Source organism: Geotrypetes seraphini, chromosome 2, assembly GCF_902459505.1.
Source record: "Geotrypetes seraphini chromosome 2, aGeoSer1.1, whole genome shotgun sequence".
NCBI lineage: Eukaryota > Metazoa > Chordata > Amphibia > Gymnophiona > Dermophiidae > Geotrypetes > Geotrypetes seraphini.
Window position 1 is genome coordinate 308520654 of NC_047085.1, and position 20657 is coordinate 308541310.

At 45.0% G+C, this 20657-nt stretch overlaps 1 protein-coding gene across 1 annotated transcript in view; it reads left to right on the forward strand.

Annotated features, from left to right (window-relative positions):
* The window catches only part of LOC117353715 (60S ribosomal protein L15), a 43245-nt gene extending 27401 nt beyond the window's left edge, over positions 1–15844 (forward strand). Inside the window, exon 4 of the mRNA XM_033929953.1 lies at positions 15413–15844. Coding sequence (XP_033785844.1) covers positions 15413–15718 — 306 coding nt within the window. The 3' untranslated portion in view covers positions 15719–15844. The remainder of the gene's footprint in view (positions 1–15412) is intronic.
* Positions 15845–20657: the final 4813 nt, after the last annotated feature.

Here is a 20657-nt window from a genome sequence, read left to right on the forward strand (position 1 = left end):
CCAGGGACAGCAGGCAGCTATTCTCACAACCCACCCAACTCCCCTGGTTGGCTTCTCTGCTAGCTGTCTGAACTGAGGAGACGCGCCCTACGCTGGGCAGGAAGGCACTCGCGCATGCATGGTGCGGTCGACTCGAAACTTCGAGTTTCTTCAAGCAAGTTTGCTTGCGAGCTTCCGCATCCGGGCTCCACTGATGACATCACCCATATGTGAGAATAGCTGCCTGCTGTCCCTGGATAACACCTGTTATGGTAAGCAGTGTTCCCGCTAAGCTGCGCTGGCGCACAAAATATTAGGTCGCAGCGCACAAGTTTCTCGTCACAGCGCAGGACCGGCAAGATTGACTCATTTGAACTTCTGCAAGATCAGCATCGGAAGCGTGCGCTGGGCCGGAGAGATCTTGGGGAGCCTCCGACAGTGGCTTTCTCCCCTCTCTGCAGCTCTCCTTTACTTCCCAGCGCAGCGATTCACGAAGGCAGCCTCGGGGCTTTTGCTGAGTCGCGGCTGCCTCTGATGATGCAACTTCCTCTTTCCTCAGAGGCGGCGCGACACAACAAAGGACCCGAGGCTGCCTTCGTGAATCGCTGCGCTGGGAAGTAAGAAGAGCTGCTGGGAGGGGAGAAAACCACTATCAGTCTGGGAAGCTGCTGGGCAGGGGAAAAAAGGGACAGCTGCTACTGGAAAGGGAGAAGGAGAGATGCTTCTGGGAGGGGAGGAGGGAAAGGAATCTGGGAAGCTGCTGGGCCAGGAAAAAAAAGGGACAGCTGCTACTGGAGAGGGAGAAGGAGAAGGAGAGATGCATCTGGGAGGGGAGGAGGGAAAGGAATCTGGGAAGCTGCTGGGCCAGGAAAAAAAAGGACAGCTGCTACTGGAGAGGGAGAAGAAGGAGAGATGCTTCTGGGAGGGGAGGAGGGAAAGGAATCTGGGAAGCTGCTGGGCAAGGAAAAAAAGGGACAGCTGCTACTGGATAAGGAGAAGAAGGAGAGATGCTTCTGGGAGGGGAGGAGGGAAAGGAATCTGGGAAGCTGCTGGGCTAGGAAAAAAAGGGACAGCTGCTACTGGAGAGGGAGAAGGAGACGGAGAGATGCTTCTGGGAGGGGAGGAGGGAAAGGAATCTGGGAAGCTGCTGGGCCAGGAAAAAAAGGGACAGCTGCTACTGGATAAGGAGAAGAAGGAGAGATGCTTCTGGGAGGGGAGGAGGGAAAGGAATCTGGGAAGCTGCTGGGCTAGGAAAAAAAAGGGACAGCTGCTACTGGAGAGGGAGACGGAGAGATGCTGCTGGGAGGGGAGGAAGGGAAGAGAGTTACTGCTGGACAGGAGGCTGGGAGAAAGAAAGAAAGGGGGCAGGCAGGGAAACAGAAGGAAAGAAGAGAAACAGAAAAAAAGAAAGAAAGGTCAGGGAGAGAGGAAGAAAAAGTTGGGGGAGGGAATGAGGTGTGGAGGAGAGAAAGCATACAGGCTGATAGAAGGGAAGAAAGATTGGATGCACAGTCAGAAGAAGAAAGTGCAACCAGAAATCACCAGACAAGGTAGGAAAAATGATTTTATTTTAAATTTAGCAAAGTGGAGGCAGTATTACCACAGTTTTCAAAGGAATTTGCCCAAATAACTTAATAGTTAACTGGGTAAATTCCCAGAGATGAAAACTTCCCTTCACTTACTATGCACAGTTCTGAATTTATATCTGCTGTCTATATTTTACAATATGGTCCCCTTTTACTAAACCGCAATAGTGGTTTTTAGCGCAGGGAGCCTATGAGCGTCAAGAGCAGTGCTGGGCATTCAGCGCAGCTCCCTGCGCTAAAAACTGCTATTGTGGTTTAATAAAAAGGATGGAGGGTATATTTGTCTATTTTTGTATGCTATAAAAACCAAATACAGAGAGAGACTGAGAGCTGTTGACGAAGAGCTACGTGTGTGTCTTTCTTCCATTCCAGCCAGAATATCAGCTTTGTGTTCAGCCAAACAGGCCCAGGTTTCGCACTGAATAAAGTATTTTATAATTTTTATAATTTTTATTTCATAATAAAGTAATTATAAAATACTTTCTTTGTGTTTATTTGATTCCTATTCAAGAGAATTACTTTATATATAGTCAGTATAGGCAGAGAGTTAAATTTTTTAACATTTTCTAATGGTGGTGTGCCTCGTGATTTTTTTCATGAAACAAGTGTGCCTTTGCCCAAAAAAGGTTGAAAAACACTGGTCTAGAAATTGAAAGCATCAAACGTATTGTCTTCTGGACTGTTTTTAATTTACAGTTTACACATATGGATGTAACAGACATAACTACATTTGTTGTAAAACATTTATTAAGATATCATTTCATCCCTACAATTTCTGTGTTCTTAAAAATATTATTTAACGTTATTTAATTTAGCGTGTAGGCCTAAAATTCCTTTGAATACCTCGTCCTCATGTATCAGCAACTTTGACAACATATTTATTTGGCTCATAACTTGCTGGCGCCCGATATTTTTAGCTCACAGTGAAAAAAGTTTGCTCACAACACCCGCCCGCTTAGAGGGAACACTGATTAAGTAATTGTGCTTTCTGGAAATGGAAAACGGTCAAAACCGGGGAGAACTGGAAAGAGCACGTGGTTAGAAGAGCAAAAAGAGAATATGAAGAGAAGCTAGCTAGGGAAGCACGAAATTTCAAACCGTTCTTCAGATATGTTAAAGGGAAGCAGCTGGCAAGGGGAGGAGGTGGGACCGCTGGATGACTGAGATAGGAAAGGAGTGGTGAAGGAGGAAAAAGAAGTGGCGGATAGACTAAACATGTTCTTTTCGTCAGTATTTACAAATGAGGACACATCCAATGTGCCAGAACCTGAAAAAAATCTTCAAAAGAGCTCTAGCAGAAAAATTAACATCCATGGAGGTAAGCCTTGAAGACATACACAAGCAGATAAATAGATTAAAAACTGACAAATCTCCGGGCCCAGATGGAATCCACCCTAGGGTATTGAAAGAACTAAAGGAGGAAATAGCGGAACTACTACAGCAGGTTTGCAATCTATCCCTGAAAACAGGCATAATCCCGGAGGATTGGAAGATAGCTAATGTTACACCCATCTTCAAAAAAGGATCGAGAGGCGACCCGGGGAACTACAGACCGGTAAGTTTGACTTCAGTTCCGGGGAAGATGGCAGAAGTGCTGATAAAAAACAGCATCGATGAGCATCTAGAAAGGAACAAACTGATGAAAACAAGCCAACATGGCTTCTGCAAGGGAAGATCGTGCCAAATGAACTTATTGCACTTCTTCGAAGGAATTAACAAACGGAGGGACAAAGGGGACCCCATTGACATTGTATACTTGGATTTCCAAAAAGCCTTTGACAAGGTACCCCATGACGCCTAGTGCGGAAACTGAAGAACCATGGGGTGGAAGGAGACGTACATAGATGGATCGGAAATTGGTTGGCAGGTAGGAGGCAAAGGGTAGGAGTGAAGGGCCACTACTCGGACTGGAGGAGGGTCACAAGTGGTGTTCTGCAGGGGTCTGTACTCGGACCGCTGCTGTTCAATGTATTTATAAATGATCTAGAAACAGGGACGAAGTGCGAAGTAATAAAATTTGCAGACAACACCAAACTATTTAGTGGGGTTAGGACTAAAGAGGACTGTGAAGATTTACAAAGGGACCTGAACAAACTAGGAGAGTGGGCGAAAAGATGGCAGATGAAGTTTAATGTAGTGAAATATAGTCTTGCATGTAGGAAACAGAAACCCAATGTACAACTATAAGATGGGAGGGCTGGTAATGTGTGAAAGTAGCCTAGAAAAGGACTTGGGGGTACTGGACAGGACAATGAAGCCGTCGGCACAGTGCACAGTGGCCTCTAAGAAGGCGAACAGGATGCTAGGTATTATCAAGAAAGGTATTACAACCAGAACGAAAGAAGTTATCCTGCCATTGTATCGGGCGATGGTGCGCCCGCATCTGGAGTACTGCGTCCAATATTGGTCACCGTACCTTAAGAAGGATATGGCGAGAAGGTTCAGAGGAGAGCGACGCGACTGGTAAAAGGTATGGAAAACCTTTCGTACACTGAAAGATTAGAGAAACTGGGGAGACTTAGAGGGGACACGATAGAGACTTACAAGATCATGAAGGGCATAGAGAAAATGGAGAGGGACAGATTCTTCAAACTTTCGAAAACTACAAGAACGAGAGGGCATTCGGAAAAATTAAAAGGGATAGGTTCAGGACCAATGCTAGGAAGTTCTTCACCCAAAGGGTGGTGGACACCTGAAATGCACTTCCAGAGGGTGTGATAGGACAGAGTACGGTATTGAGGTTCAAGAAGGGATTAGATAATTTCCTGAAGGAAAAGGGGATAGAAGGGTATAGATAGAGGATTACTATTAGGTCTTAGACCTGATGGGCTGCCGCGTGAGCGGACTGCTGGGCATCATGGACCTCTGGTCTGACCCAGCAGAGGCACTGCTTATGTTCTTATGAGTTACCTAATCCTTCACAACTAGAATGGTAACATAGAAACATGATGGCAGACAAAGGCCAAATGTCCCATCCAGTCTGTCTATCTGCAGTAACCATTATCTCTTCCTCTCTGTAAGAGATCCCACGTGACTATACCAGGCTTTCTTGAAATCAGACACAGTCTCTGTCTCCACCACTTCTACTGAGAAACTGTTCCACGCATCTACCACCCTTTCTAAATAAAAAAGTATTTCCTTAGATTACTCCTGATCCTATCACCTCTCAAATTCCAGTGCTTCCTTTCAAATGAAAGAGACTCGACTCATGCACATGTACATCACATAGGTATTTAAATGTCTGTATCATATCTCCTTTCCCGCCTTTCCTCCAAAGTATATAGATTGAGATCTTTAAATCTGTCCCCATACACCTTATGACGAAGATCACGCACCATTTTATTAGCCTTCCTCTGGACAGACTCCATCCTTTTTATATCTTTTTGAAGGTGCGGTCTCCAGAATTGTACACAATATATTCTAAATGGTACGGCCGCATCTGGAGTACTGTGTCCAGTACTGGTCACCGTACCTCAAGAAAGACATGGCGGTACTTGAGGGAGTACAAAGAAGAGCAACTAAACTGATAAAGGGAATGGAAAATCTCCCATATACCGACAGATTGAAGCAGTTGGGACTTTTCTCCCTAGAGAAGCGAAGACTTAGAGGAGACATGATAGAAACCTTCAAGATCCTGAAGGGCATAGAAAAAGTAGACAGGGACAGATTTTTCAAATTAAGGGGCACCACGAGCACAAGGGGGCACTCGGAGAAATTGAAAGGGGACAGGTTTAGAACAAACGCTAGGAAGTTCTTTTTCACTCAGAGGGTGGTGGATACATGGAACGCGCTTCCAGAGGCTGTTGTAGACAAGAAAACATTAAATGGTTTCAAAGAAGGTTTGGATAGATTCCTAGAAGAAAAAGGGATTGAGGGGTATAGATAGGTATAGACCATTGCTCAGGCAATGGGACTGATGGGCCGCCGCGGGAGCGGACCGCTGGGCAGGATGGACCTATGGTCTGCCTCAGCGGAGGCAACTTCTTATGTTCTTAAATGAGGTCTCACCAGAGTCTTATACAGTGGCATCAATACCTCCTTTTTCCTGCTGACTAAGGATCTGAGGCACTGGCATAGTGATGAGGTATGAGGGGGAAGGGTTTAAGCCTCTAAAGTTTGAGGCTTTCTACAACGTCCTGGCGGGTAGACGGAAATAACCCACTGGTCCCGGAATAAAGTGTGGATTTACAAGAAAGAAGATTAGCAAAGGTAAGAACCTAATCTTTCATTCCTATGGGATGGGACATAACCAAGCTGCCCAGTGTGAGGCTTGGGACTTGTTCACAGCTTCAAAGCCTCTTGTAAAATGAGGAGGATTGCAATATTGATGAAAACTGAGAAATAATGCAATATGCTTTTCTGGAATATAGAAGATGCTATAGAGCAGTATTCAGTACAAGGGCAGGGGCCATTGGTGACCTCCTCTCTCTATCAAGGTAGCACACTTATCTCCAAATTTATAAATAAATTAATGTGCTAGCACTAGTTAGAGGGGGCCAGTAATCCAATGTATGCAATTTGAAATGAATCCTAAACACACTGCTAACTGTAAATAGCACAAATAAATGTGGAGAAAAAAGGAGATCTCAGTTCAGCTTCATGGATCTCCAAAAAAATTCCACCAATTTAAGCTAACAAAATATAGCAGAGATGTTATTTCAATTCAATGAGCAACTTAATTCTTCAGCCCCACCCAAAATGGGAAAAAGAGCAAACTTTGTCACAATTTGATCAAATATAAATAGTCAAATTTAGCTGTAGCAGGTCTTGGTATAGCTCTGCCTGAAGTACACTTTTGAGAGATACAGCATTTAGTGTAATCGCGGTTTTTCATGAGCTTTCACCTCCTATGTGTAAAATTGTCTTGCTGTCGGTTCCCTGACGCAGGGTCGAAACGTGGCACGTCGGAACCAGCCACATTGCTAAGCTAAGTTTTTCAAATTATTTTTTGAATATTACAATTTGAATGAAGACTCCTAGCATAGCTGTAACAGCTAGCCATTCAGTAGTGAGAGTGAAGCTATATACATTTTTAGAACACTGCAATGATTGGGTGGTGAGGCGGAACAGATTGCCTTCATGTCTCTGAGCAGAGTTCTATTGAATACCATGTGAAAAACATACAGTTATATCATTACAATTTTTGATAAGCAGTGACTTTTCTATTTGTGTATTGATATTTTATTCACTCCTCTTCAAGTTATTTTTGCTTGAATTGTTTGCCCCGATTTATTGGTTTTGACTGTCTGAAGTCCTGGCAGATCTTCTACTACGAATTCCACCTTTCCTCCTACTTTGGGTCACAATAGCGCTGTTCAGACCGCAGTCAGGCACCTGGATCACGTCTATTTCACCCAACAAAGAAATCCTTATTATCCCAGGACAAGCAGGCAGCATATTCTTGACTGATGGGTGACGGCACCGACGGAGCCCCGGTACGGACAATTTTAGAGTGATTGCACTCTAAGAACTTTAGAAAGTTCTAGCTAGGCCGCACCGCGCATGCGCGAGTGCCTTCCTGCCCGACGGAGGCGCGCGGTCCCCAGTTTCTTAGTTTCCGCGGAGCTAAGAAGACGCGTGTTTCCAACGGCTGTTGGAAATTTTTTTCAAGTATTTTCGCCTTCCTGCTCGCGCGTTTTTTCTCTTAGAGAATTTTTTCCTTTTCTCATTTTAATTTGTTCGTGTTAAAAAAAAAAAAAAAACTACTTTATTTCGTTTTTTTGCGGTCGGCCCCAGCGGGGCCTGTTGGCACCATCGAAGCCTCGGGCTTCGATTTTGCTACAGCCGTTTTTCCATTCATGCCCCCATCACCGGGTTTTAAAAAGTGCCAGCGGTGTGCACGTCCTATATCTCTTTCCGACCCGCACAAGTGGTGCCTACAGTGTCTGGGTCCGGACCACAGGGCTGAAACCTGCACCCGCTGTAGTTCTCTTCAAAAGAGGACTTTGAAAAACCGGCAAATACAACAGCGGATCCTGTTCGGTACCGCTATGGAAGTTCCTCCGGTATCGACGTCGGCAACTTCCTCCAAACCGACACCGACAGTTTCGGCACCGCAAACTACATCACCGGTGTCGCAACCAGTAGGTAAGCCGGCTAAGAAGCCTTCCCCTACTGTCCTCGGGCCGCCAGTCGAACAAGCAGTGAGCCAAGTCCTGCAGACTGCGCGCCGGCCCCGTAAGCGCTCCGCTCCCATCGAAGTTACTGCCTCTTCATCGGCATCGACTCCACCGGAGCGTCGAGCTGCACCGCAGGTACCGAGCAAGAAAAAAGCAGTACCGGTGCCATCGGGACCAATGTTGGATGAGCGTATTGCCTCTATCCTTCAGGCCCAACTTAAGGAGCAACTGCAACAATTGCTCCCGGCTCTATTGACGCCGACCCTTCCAGTGTCGGTACCCACTGAGCCTTCGGTGCCGATTGTCGAGCAGCCTCTATTATCGGCATCGGCATTATCGGCACCGCAGAAATCTTTATCCATGCCTATTCTATCAGCAGAACCAAGGTCTCATCGACGCACTGTTCTTTCAGTTTCTGATCCGGTACCGGTCTCTGAAACCCGTACCACTGTGCAGTCACCAGGTACCGTATCGACCCGTTCAGGGAAATCGGTACGCAAGACAAAACATACCGAAACATCCACTCCACTCTCTCAGGGCCACCTTCAATCGGTACGGGACCCTGACTTGTGGGATGACTCTGATGATCCCCTCGGTACCGAGGAGGATTATTCGTCTGAAGAGGATGATCCATCGGTGCAGGATCCTGCTACTAAACCAGAGCACTCCTCCTTCACCAAATTCTTAAAGGAGATGTCAGACTCTCTTTCTATTCCTCTAGAGTCTGACTCTAAAAAATCCAAAGCATTTCTCGATGCTTTGGATTTTGACCAACCTCCCAAAGAGTTTTTAAAGTTGCCCCTCCATGACATCTTGAGGGAAACTTTCTATAAAAATTTGGAAACTCCTTTGACAATACCAGGAGCCCCGAGAAAACTTGAATCTATTTATAAAGTGATTCCTATTCCAGGGTTTGACAAACACCAACTCCCCCATGAGTCTGCTGGTGGAGTCGACCCTGAAGAAATCTGCAGGAGCTAGTGTTTATGCCTCTGTCCCTCCTGGCAGAGAGGGCAAGGCCATGGATAAATTTGGGAAACGCCTTTACCAAAATGCGATCTTGGCCAACCGTTCAGGTAACTACGCGTTCCACTTCTCTTTTTATCTAAAACATCTCATCCAACAGGTGACTTCTTTTCAAAAGTATATACCGGACCGTAAACTTCCTGCTTTTCAGCAATGCACCTCTAGCCTTTTGCAACTCAGAAAGTTTATGGTCCGTTCAATTTATGATACTTTTGAACTGACATCACGGGCCACTGCTATGTCTGTGGCAATGAGAAGGTTGGCATGGCTTCGAGTCTCAGACCTGGATGTAAACCACCAGAACCGACTTGCCAATGCGCCCTGCCTAGGGGATGAGCTATTTAGGGATTCCATGGATACCACCACCCAAAAGTTATCTGCCCATGAAACTAGGTGGGACACCTTGTTGAAAAACAAGAAGAAACCTCCTCCTCCTCGTCCATTTAGACAACAATCTTCCTATCAGAGGAGATTTTCGGCTCGGCCGGCTCAACCTCATCCTCCCCAACCTCGGAGATAACGTCAACAGCAACAACAGGCTCGTCAGCAGCAACAGCCTAACATTAAACCTGCTCCTCAACCTAAGCCGACACAGCCCTTTTGACTCCCTTCTCCAGGGCATTGCCAGTCTTCCTCCCTCCTGTTCTCTTCATCAGCCCATAGGAGGTCGACTTCGAATTTTCCTCTCTCGCTGGGAGGTAATCACCTCCGACCAGTGGGTTCTTTCAATCATAGCCCACGGCTACTCCCTAAACTTCCAGACTCCTCCACCTTTAGGCCTGCCAAAAGAGTCTGCTTCCACCCACTTTCAGTCCCTCCTACTGGCTCAGGAGGTTCACTCCCTCCTCCTTCTCAATGCCATCGAACCAGTTCCTCAAGACCAGCGAGGCCTGGGATTTTACTCCCGGTACTTTCCAGTACCCAAAAAGACCGGAGACCTCAGACCTATATTAGATCTCAAAGATCTCAACAAGTGTCTGGTCAAGGAGAAGTTCAAAATGTTATCTCTTGCAACCCTATATCCTCTTCTCTCTCAGGGCGACTGGCTATGCTCTCTCGATCTCAAGGAGGCGTACACTCACATTCCTATCCATCTAACGTCCAGGCAATATCTACGCTTCCTCGTCAACCAGCATCATTACCAGTACAAGGTGTTACCCTTCGGTCTAGCCTCCTCTCCCAGGGTATTCACCAAATGACTGATTGTGGTCGCGGCTTATCTCCGCTCTCACAATTTTCAAGTCTTCCCTTATCTGGACGACTGGCTGATCAAGGCTCATTCTCCGCAGACCGTTCAACTTGCTACCAATCAGACCATTCTCTTCCTTCAACTGTTAGGGTTCGAAATCAATCGACCCAAGTCGCATCTAATTCCAACTCAACGACTTCAATTCATTGGAGCCATTCTGGACACACTTCAGATGAGGGCATTTCTTCCAACAAATCGCCTTCACAACATACTTCATCTCTGTCAACGGGTGTTGCAGCAAACGTCCATTTCTGCAAACCACATGATGGTACTCTTGGGTCACATGGCCTCCACAGTGCATGTCACCCTCTTCGCACGTCTCCACCTACGTACTCCTCAATGGACCTTAGCGAACCAGTGGTCTCAAGCGACGGATCCTTGTTCACAACTCATATCTGTGACCTCGTCTCTTCGGCAGTCGCTTCTTTGGTGGTTGACATCTTCAAATCTATCCAGAGGTCTGCTGTTCCATCTACCTCCTCATCAACTGGTCATCACCACGGATTCCTCCCCCTATGCATGGGGAGCTCACTTGAACGAGTTCCAAACTCAGGGGTTTTGGACTGCCCAGGAAAAGAAACACCACATCAATTTCCTGGAACTCAGAGTGATGTTTTACGCCCTCAAGGCTTTTCAACATCTTCTTTTTCCTCAGGTACTACTCATTTGCACAGACAACCAAGTTGCAATGTACTACATCAACAAACAGGGAGGGACGGGATCCCGTCTCTTGTGTCAGGAAGCTCAAAGGATTTGGACCTGGGCGACTGCTCGTCACCTATTCCTGAAGGCGGTCTACATCCAAGGGGAACAGAATTGCTTAGCAGACAATCTCAGCAGAATTCTTCAACCTCACGAATGGACTCTCGATCCCTCGACCCTCCAGTCCATTTTCTCTCAATGGGGCACACCTCAAGTGGATCTTTTTGCAGCGCCCCACAACCATCAGCTGCCCCTGTTTTGCTCCAGACTTTACTCTCCTCACCGTCTGGAACCCGATGCATTTCTCCTGGATTGGGCCAATCTCTTCCTTTATGCATTTCCTCCTCTTCCGCTCATGCTGCGCACATTATTCAAGCTCAAGAGGGAACAAGCCACCATGATTCTCATCGCTCCACGGTGGCCCAGACAGCATTGGTTCTCCCTTCTGCTTCAACTTTATCGCATACTGAATTCAATCACATACTCTAACAAACATAAAAATCAAGATACTGAACTTAAACTTACTTCTCAGGAACTCGCAACTTATTTTATTGAAAAAATTGATAAGATTAGATCTACTTTCAAAATAAATACACTAACTAAATCTGATCACGTACAAATTGAGCCTAGTTCACTTTCTTCAAAATGTTCTTTGTTTAATATCCCTAATTTAGCAGAGATTGAATCCACTTTAAAAACTATTAATCTAAAAGGTTCCCAAACGGATTCTTTTCCTCCTTTCCTCCTTAAGCGATTCTTTAAGATCTTCGGTCCAGCAATCCTCACTCTGGTTAGTGACAGTCTAAAAAAAGGTATCATTCCTATTGTTTGGAAACACTCAATTATTCATCCGATCATCAAAAATCACAAAGTTAGTTCTGAAGATATGTCAAATTACAGACCTATAGCCAATATTCCATTCTTATCTAAATTAACTGAGAAGGTGGTGTTTAACCAGATCTCAGATTTTATCGAAAAAACTAATATTCTTCACCCCAATCAGACTGGTTTTAGGCAACATCATTCTACAGAACATTCATTAATAGGCATGACCACCATTATTCACTATTTTTTAGACCATCATCAATCAGTTCTTTTAGTTTCTTTAGATCTTTCGGCTGCATTCGACACGATCGATCATGAGCTATTATTAACTAGACTCCAATCAATTGGCATCACAGACCAAGTTTTATCTTGGTTTCAATCATACTTTTCTGATCGTTCTTCATCCGTTTTTTTTAATAATACAACTTCTGATACTTTCTCAACTTCAAATGGTGTCCCTCAAGGTTCCATACTTTCTCCACTTCTATTCAATATATTCCTTGCACCTTTGTTGACTCTATGTCAATCTATCGGCTTTAATGTCTTCGCTTATGCCGACGATATTCAACTTCTGCACCCCATTGATACCAATAATCCCTCTGACATATTTGTGATCAATACAAAACTAGAACAAATACATAACTGGCTAAACAATAATAAACTTGCATTGAATATCAATAAATCCAATGTACTACTTTTTCCTTGGAAGGATAATCCCAAACTCAGCCTCCCAATTTCTATTAAGGGTCATCCCTTACAAGAGGTAAACAACATTAAAATACTAGGAGTTATTTTCGATCACACTCTTTCCTTCCACGATCATATTAGTAGTATCATTAAGTCTTCAGGCTTCGACAAATCCGCTCTGTCTCACAGTTCCTTAGTACCAATTCTCTAAATATCCTTATTCATTCACTTGTCATTTCAAAGATAGATTACTGTAATGCCCTGTTTAAAGGTATAGCTCAAAAGGAAATAAAACGCTTACAGATAATACAAAATACATCCATTAAACTTATTTATAAAGCAAAAAAATTCGATCACATAACACCTCTTCTTAAGGATGCCCATTGGCTTCCGGTGGCTCATCGAATAATATATAAACTTAGCTTGCTCACCTTTAAATCACTTCTTTTTAAAACTCCAGCTTTCATTTACAAATTGCTAATCCCCTACACAGCTAATAGAACTTTAAGATCTTCCGAACAGCATCTATTAACGATTCCATCGCTAAAAATAATAAATACGCGTCGACAATTTATTTTTTCAATCACTGCACCCCAGACTTGGAATTCTCTACCGAGCCATCTAAGGGAAGAAATTAATTTAGATAAATTTAAAAGTAAACTAAAAACTTTCCTTTTTAATGACGCCTTCATAATCTAACTAGCTTTTAATTGACCTTTTAATAATCATGAGAATCTCTTAAAGTTATTATTTCAAGTCTCACTTTCAATTTTTATCTTCCTTTCAAATTTTATCTTATTAAATTATTATCATTACCCTCTCCTTATGTGCCTCCCCTATATGTTTATTTAACCTTTATTTAAATTGTAACTTATAACCTATATTTTCCTTTTGTTTCCAGTTTTGTCATATTTGTCATTAACCCTGTTAGTATTATCTACTATGATTTTATTTTTATATTGTAATTTTTATCATTATGTATATCGCTTCGAATTTAGATGAAGCGATTAATCAAATCTGTATTAAACTTAAACTCAGTTCCAGGGAACCCATACCTCTTCCACTGTTTCCTTCACTACTTACACAGCATCAGCAAATTCTACTTCATCCCAGCTTACAGTCTCTGCACCTGACAGCTTGGTATCTCTCGGGCTGACTTCGGCTCACTCTCTCCTTTCTCAGCCTGTCCGTTCTATTATTGATGCCTCCAGGAAACCGTCTACTCTTCAATGTTACCAACAAAAGTGGTCTCGGTTTTCTTCCTGGTGCCTCTTACATCACCATAATCCCATGTCTATAGCAGTAGGACTGGTGTTGGACTATCTTCTGTCCTTATCTGACTCTGGTCTTAAATCCTCTTCGATAAGAGTTCACCTTAGTGCTATTGCAGCTTTTCATGAGCCGATTCATGGAAAACCCCTCTCAGCTCATCCCTTGGTTTCGAGGTTCATGAAGGGCCTTTTCAATGTGAAGCCACCTCTTAGGGCCCCTCCTGTTGTATGGGATCTTAATGTGGTTCTTTCTGCGTTAATGAAACCTCCTTTCGAGCCTTTGGCCACAGCGCATTTTAAATTTCTAACTTGGAAAGTGGTCTTTCTTATAGCTCTCACTTCTGCCAGGAGGGTCAGTGAGCTCCATGCACTGGTGGCTGATCCACCTTTCACTGTTTTTCACCATGATAAGGTCGTCCTCCGTACACATCCAAAATTCCTTCCTAAGGTTGTGTCTGAGTTTCATCTTAACCAATCCATCGTCCTACCTGTTTTTTTCCCAAAGCCTCATTCTAATCCAGGTGAACAGGCTTTGCATACCTTGGATTGTAAACGTGCTCTGGCTTACTATCTTGAACGCACCAAACCTCACAGATCATCTCCTCAACTGTGTTGTCCTTTGATCCTAACAAGTTGGGTCATCCTGTATCTAAACGCACCCTGTCCAATTGGCTTGCTGCTTGCGTTTCATTCTGTTATGCTCAGTCGGGCCTGACACTGGAAGGTTCTGTCACGGGCCACAAGATTAGAGCTATGGCAGCGTCTGTAGCTTTCCTCCGTTCCACTTCCATTGAGGAAATCTGCAAGGCTGCTACTTGGTCCTCAGTTCATACTTTTACATCTCATTATTATCTGGATGCATTCTCCAGACGGGATGGACACTTCGGCCAATCTGTTTTACAAAATTTGTTTTCCTAATGGCCAACCTTCCCTCCGTCCCTCTTTTTGTTAGCTTGGAGGTCACCCATCAGTCAAGAATATGCTGCCTGCTTGTCCTGGGATAAAGCACAGTTACTTACCGTAACAGGTGTTATCCAGGGACAGCAGGCAGATATTCTTGCGTCCCTCCCACCTCCCCGGGTTGGCTTCTTAGCTGGCTTATCCTAACTGGGGACTGCGCGCCTCTGTCGGGCGGGAAGGAACTCGCGCACGCACGGTGCGGCCTAGCTAGAACTTTCTAAAGTTCTTAGAGTGCAATCACTCTAAAATTGTCCGTACCGGGGCTCCGTTGGTGCCGTCACCCATCAGTCAAGAATATCTGCCTGCTGTCCCTGGATAGCACCTGTTACGGTAAGTAACTGTGCTTTTTGCATTTCTGCTGCGTCAGGGGTGGCAAAAATTCCACTGTGTTGACTCCCAGAGAACAAACCAGTTGTGGCAGTAACCAACCTTTCTGGGAATGGCGGCTGAGCTCCCATGGTGGCCCCCATTGTCTTTGGCTTGTTTTATTTTTCTGCTACTCTTCCTCTCTACCTAGGCTTGGAACAGTAAAAGAAAAGTGGGATGGGGAGAAGAGAAATGTCTTGTCCTTTAGTCATGTGGTTTAATAGGCACGTGTGTATTTGTAAATGATCACAAACTTGAGGATACTCTGACCCCACCCCCAACCAGCTTAAAGTTTGAAGGCAAGCAGGAAGTGGTGAATGTTTTTGACACACACTTGTCCCTATTTAAAAATTAATGAAGACTGCTGCTATAGAGTTTGGGGATGAGACATGAATAATCCAATAAATGAGTAAGATATTTCTGTCCAGATACTTTGGTTTTCATTACATAATTGTTCAAAATTGTGATTAGCCTTAATTTTTATGCTGCTGGACAGTGAGTAGAACTAGTCACCTCACCCACATGTGCCATTTTACAAATATTTCTAAACTGTTGGAAAGTTTTTATATGAATGTGTGTTAGGAAGAGTTTTGTTTTAAACACTACCTCTATCATGTATTCCATTTTTTTTCCTCTTCTCAGGAGCGTGCTGGTCGGCACTGTGGGGGTTTGAGAGTACTGAATTCATACTGGGTTGGTGAAGATTCCACATACAAGTTCTTTGAGGTTATCCTTATTGACCCATTCCACAAAGCCATCAGGCGCAACCCTGACACCCAGTGGATCACAAAGCCAGTCCACAAACACAGAGAGATGCGTGGGCTAACATCAGCTGGCAAGAAGAGCCGTGGCCTTGGCAAGGGCCACAAGTTCCATCTCACCATTGGTGGTTCACGGCGTGCAGCCTGGAGAAGACGCAATACCCTGCAACTCCACCGTTATCGCTAAATCTTATGTTGTTTGTAAATTTCATTTACTAATAAAGTCTGGGGATTGTCAGGTTATTTAAATATTTTTAGTTGCATTTATTAAACATATCAAAAAAAGAGAAAAAAAAAACTCACAAATATGTAATGTCTCCCAAACAAAGAGAGAGAGTCAATGTGTAATCACAAGTAATAAAAGACCCTTGGTCTTGAACCTAATTTATGTTTTACATTATTTAAATTTTTTTAATAAGTTAACAATTTAATTCATTATGTGTGAAAATATCACTAACATTTTAAAATATACATCCACATAGTCATAGTGTTCCAAAAGGCACCTAACTTTATGTTGGAATAGGGCAAAAAAAAAAACCAGAGAAGTCCTTGTAAGGATCAGCTGTGTAGTCTTCAATCAGTCTGTTGATCCGATCCTTATGGGCCAATTCAGTACTTTGATTGATTGGTCCAATCTCTTTTAGTCCAATCTTTAAAGTCTAATCCTTAGTTCAATCTTCTGAAGTGTCTTTCTGGTCCAATCTTTAAAGTCAAATCTTGTACTTTAAAGATTAGATTAAGGATATTTCCTGTGCCACTCCAGTAAGAGATATAAGTTATTTTTGTTTTTTTTACTGAGACAGAAAATTTTGCTGTTGAGGTACTTTTATGCTCCTGTTTCCATGTATGTTGGCTGATGCAGAAGGCTGTGTGGTAAAGCTGCTGACTGCATGGCTTCTACTGTGAGCTTCCTGGAAAAAAAATTACCCTCAGGTTGCAGTATTCAGTGAGTATGCAAATTACTTCTGCATTAAAATCATGGCAGTAATCCTCAGTTCATTGAGAAAATGTCATCATTCTATCAGTGCATGAGTAATGACTAGTTCAAGCAGTGACAAGTAAGAGTGTCCAAAAACAAAACACCAGTGTAGTTTCAGATTTCCTCTATAAAAGAAAAGAGGACATGTAGCCCAACCCCATTCTGCCACCAGCCCCTTCCCCCCACCCCACCCTGCCTCCTCAAGAACCTAGTGTCTCTTCCTGAGTGCAGAGACTGTCTGGAAGGCCTCCGCACATGCATGGATGATGATATGCACATGTGTTATCACATTAATGTCTGCACATGTGCAGAGGCCCTCCAGACGTAGCCTCAAGCTCAGGGCCTTCCAAAACCTGTACAAACTGCTGTTTTGGAAATCCCTCCAGACACACAGACAGTCCTCTAAAAACTGGACATGTCTGGGTTTTCCTGGACGTATGGTAACCCTACTTCAGAGACTTCAGTGAAGGCCCTGCTTGTGGCTGCAACTCTACACTGCACTGCTTGCTCCAGGCTCCTTACCTCTGTTCAGGCTGCTCATTCATGGCTGCTCCTTTGTGCCCACACAATCCTGTGCTTCATGCCATCAGGGGTTTCTCAAATCCCCTCATTGCTGTTGACTGAGCAATCAGAGGCCAGCACAGCATTCAGGCTCTTCTATAGCACCTTGCCATCCTCCACAACAAGAGAATCAAGGATTCAGAGACAGAATCCCCAAAGGCATTTTCTTTTTATTTGATTGGTTGCAGTGGCGTAGTAAGGGGGGTGGACTGCCCCGGGCACCATCTTGGTGGGGGTGTGGACAACTCTTCTCATCCCCACACTACCATCGCACTCTCCTTTCCCCGACCCCCATACCTCCTTAAAATATTCGCCAGCACAAGCACACTAGCCTGTTGCTCACACTGACCTGGCTCCCTCTGAAATCACTTCCAGGTTACAAGGCCAGGAACTGATGTCGGAGGGAAAGCCAGCACAAACAGCAGGCTGTTGCAACCATGGTCCCTGATCAGCGGACCGAACAACTTGCAACCAAACCCAGAACTGGTATGATCCCTACTACCAGGGAACCCTTCAGGACTCCTAGGCATCCGCCTAGGGAGAATTGTCAGGGGGGGGGGGGGGTTGCGACTCTTCTAGTGGCTCCTCCACCTCCTGTCCAGCCCAATGATTCATTGCAGGTCCGTCCCCCAGTGCATCAAAGCCCGGTTGTGGGAGTTTTATCAGGAATGGGCCAAGATCACAATGGATCAGTAGGTCCTAGAAGTGTTTCAGAATGGTTATGCTCTGGAGTTTTCACGACCTGTGCCAGATCGTTTCCTCTCCTTGTCAGGCAACTTGGAAGAGAAAGGCTTTTCAGCAGCGGTAGTCCCAGTGCCTCTGAGATTCACACCAGCAGGTACTCCATTTACTTCATGGTGCCCAAGAAAGATAGCTCTTTTTGGCCCCATTTTGGATCTCAAGGGTGTCAACGGAGCTCTGAGTTCCGTCTTTTTGCAAGGAAACCCCTAAAATCCGTAATTCTGGCTGTCCAGCCTGGGGAATTTCTGACTTCTCTTGACCTGATGGCCTATCTGCATGTTCCCATTCGGGCCTCCCATTAATGATTCCTATGCTTTGCGATTTTGGGAGAGCATTACCAATTTTTTGTACTTCCCTTTGGTCTAGCTACGGTGCCGCACACCTTCACCAAGATTGTGGTAGTGGTGGTAGCAACTTTGCGCAAGGAAGGCATTCTGGTGCATCCCTATCTGGACGATTGGTTGATTTGAGCAAAGTTGTAGAAGAGTTCCCGGGTTACAGCTTGAGTTATGGAGTTTCTACAATCCCTGGGCTGGGTGGTCAACCTGTGCAAGAGTTGGTTGACTCCATCTCAACACTTGGAGTATCTCAGTGTACTTTTCAACACCAGCTTGGGGAGAGTTTTTCTTCCAGAGACCAGGGTGTACAAATTGCAGATACAGATTTGCTGTCTGATGAATTGCTGATGTCCGCTGGCACAAGACTTTCTGCAGGTCTTGGGGTCCATGGCGACCTCCTTGTAAGTGGTATGGTGGGCTTGGGCTCACATGCATCCTCTTCAGAATGTGCGTCTTCATCGGTGGTCGCCACAGATTCACAATCTGGACTCTCCAGTCTCACTCAGGTGATTAGTTTGACGCAGCCTATGCTGGTGACTCCAGTCCTCCAATCTGCTTCAGGGAGTGAGCCTCGATCAGTCACAGTGGACTGCTTCTAACGGACGCCAGTCTCAGTGAGTTCAATTTCTTGGTCACTCAACTCAGGGCAGCTAGACACCAGTGGAGGTGGCCTGGTAGATCAATGTTCTGGAGACCAGCGTCATTTAGCTAGCTTTGGGGGAATTCCAGTCCTTGTTCGAGTTCTCTCAGACCATGCCACAGCAGTGGCTTATGTCAATCGTTAAGGGGGCACCAAGAGTCATCTGGTGAGGCTGGAGACTTCTGCTCATGGAGTGGGCGGAGGCTCATCTTTGGGACATCTCGGTTTCCCACATTGCCAGCATGGACAACATCCAGGCAGATTTTCTAAGTCATCATGTTGTAGATCCCAGCAAATGATGTCTCAGGAATGAAGGGAATAGACTTAGTAGATAAAGACAGGTTGTTCACCCTCTCCAAGGTAGAGAGAACGAGAGGGCACTCTCTAAAGTTAAAAGGGGATCGATGCCATACAAACATAAGAAAGTTCTTCACCAAGAGAGTGGTAGAAATCTGGAATGCTCTTCTGGAGGCTGTTATAGGGGAAAACACCCTCCAGGGATTCAAGACAAAGTAAGACAAGTTCCTGCTGAACCAGAACATACGCAGGTAAGGCTAGACTCAATTAGGGCACTGGTCTTTGACATAAGGGCTGCCGCAGGAGCGGATTGCTGGGCATGATGGACGACTGGTCTGACCCAGCAGCGGCAATTCTTATGCTCCTATGGAAGCCTCAAGTTCATTGTTCAGGCTTGGGGTCAGCCAGTCAAGAACCTCATGGCCTCAAGTGTTAGCACCAAAGAGCCAAGGTTCTTCAGTCAGTGCAGGGATTGCCAGATCAAGGAGCTGGATGCTCTGGTGCAGGCTTGGCGGTCAGACGGCCTGTTGTATGTCTTTCCACCATGGCCTCTTGTGGGCAGAGTTCTTCGGATTGTCCGGCACTCGGGGTCAAGCAGCTTCTTGGGCTGAATCTTCTCTTTTACCTCCATTGGATATCTATAAAGCTGTGGTTTAGTCTCTCAATTCCTTTGTTCGACAATAAACCGCGTGAGAAAATCATGTGCAGGACAACAGTGCGCTGGATTTAAACTGAATTTTAAAGCACTCCGAGGGGGGGGGAACACCAAACTTAACTTAGTAGTGTTGGTGCTGCCGTTAGGGGGGGGAAACCCTAAACTTAACTTAGTAGTGTTGGCGCTGCTGTTGGGGGGACACCCCCCACCCCCATTATAGAAGAAACAGGCTTTTTCCCTATCTTTAGGGAAAAAGTTGTTTCCTCTGTAATGGGGGGGTTCCCCTCACACCCCCCCAAAGTTAAATGGGGGATTCCCCCCCCCCATATCCGCCCTGAGCGCTTTACAATTCAGTTTAAATCTGGCAAATTGATGTCCTGCGTGCGATTGTCGGCCCAGATTTGCGTGCGATTTTGATGTGTCACCGGGGGGTCCCCGACCCTATGGCAGGTAGAAGTGGGCATCCCTCCTGCCGATCTTTTGAAGTTGATGGGGCAGCAATGATGGGAGGGCACTAGATCACCAGACTTGTTTTTGGGCACTGCAGGGAGGGAATCTGGGATATCTGTGATCGTAGATCTGAGCTTTATTTTCCTGTGTGCCTGAGCCAATCAGCACTCAGTCACTGACAGGAAAGTAAGGCAGGACAGCTCAGACCCTGCTGCTAAATATCAGCCCCAATTCCACGTAAATAGAGGAGCGTTCCCTTTGGGGAATTGCCTGGGGAGCTAATTTTAATAATCTTGACTTCATTATATACTATATTAGAATACAGTTTTAATATTAATGACTTTGTTGTACTACATTCGCATAGTACAATTAGAGGCTGCCAGAAAACACAGATAAAATCACGGTGAGCCTTTTGGATAATAGGGTGCTAAAATACATGCATTTAATGATGGTTTAGTGCCATTG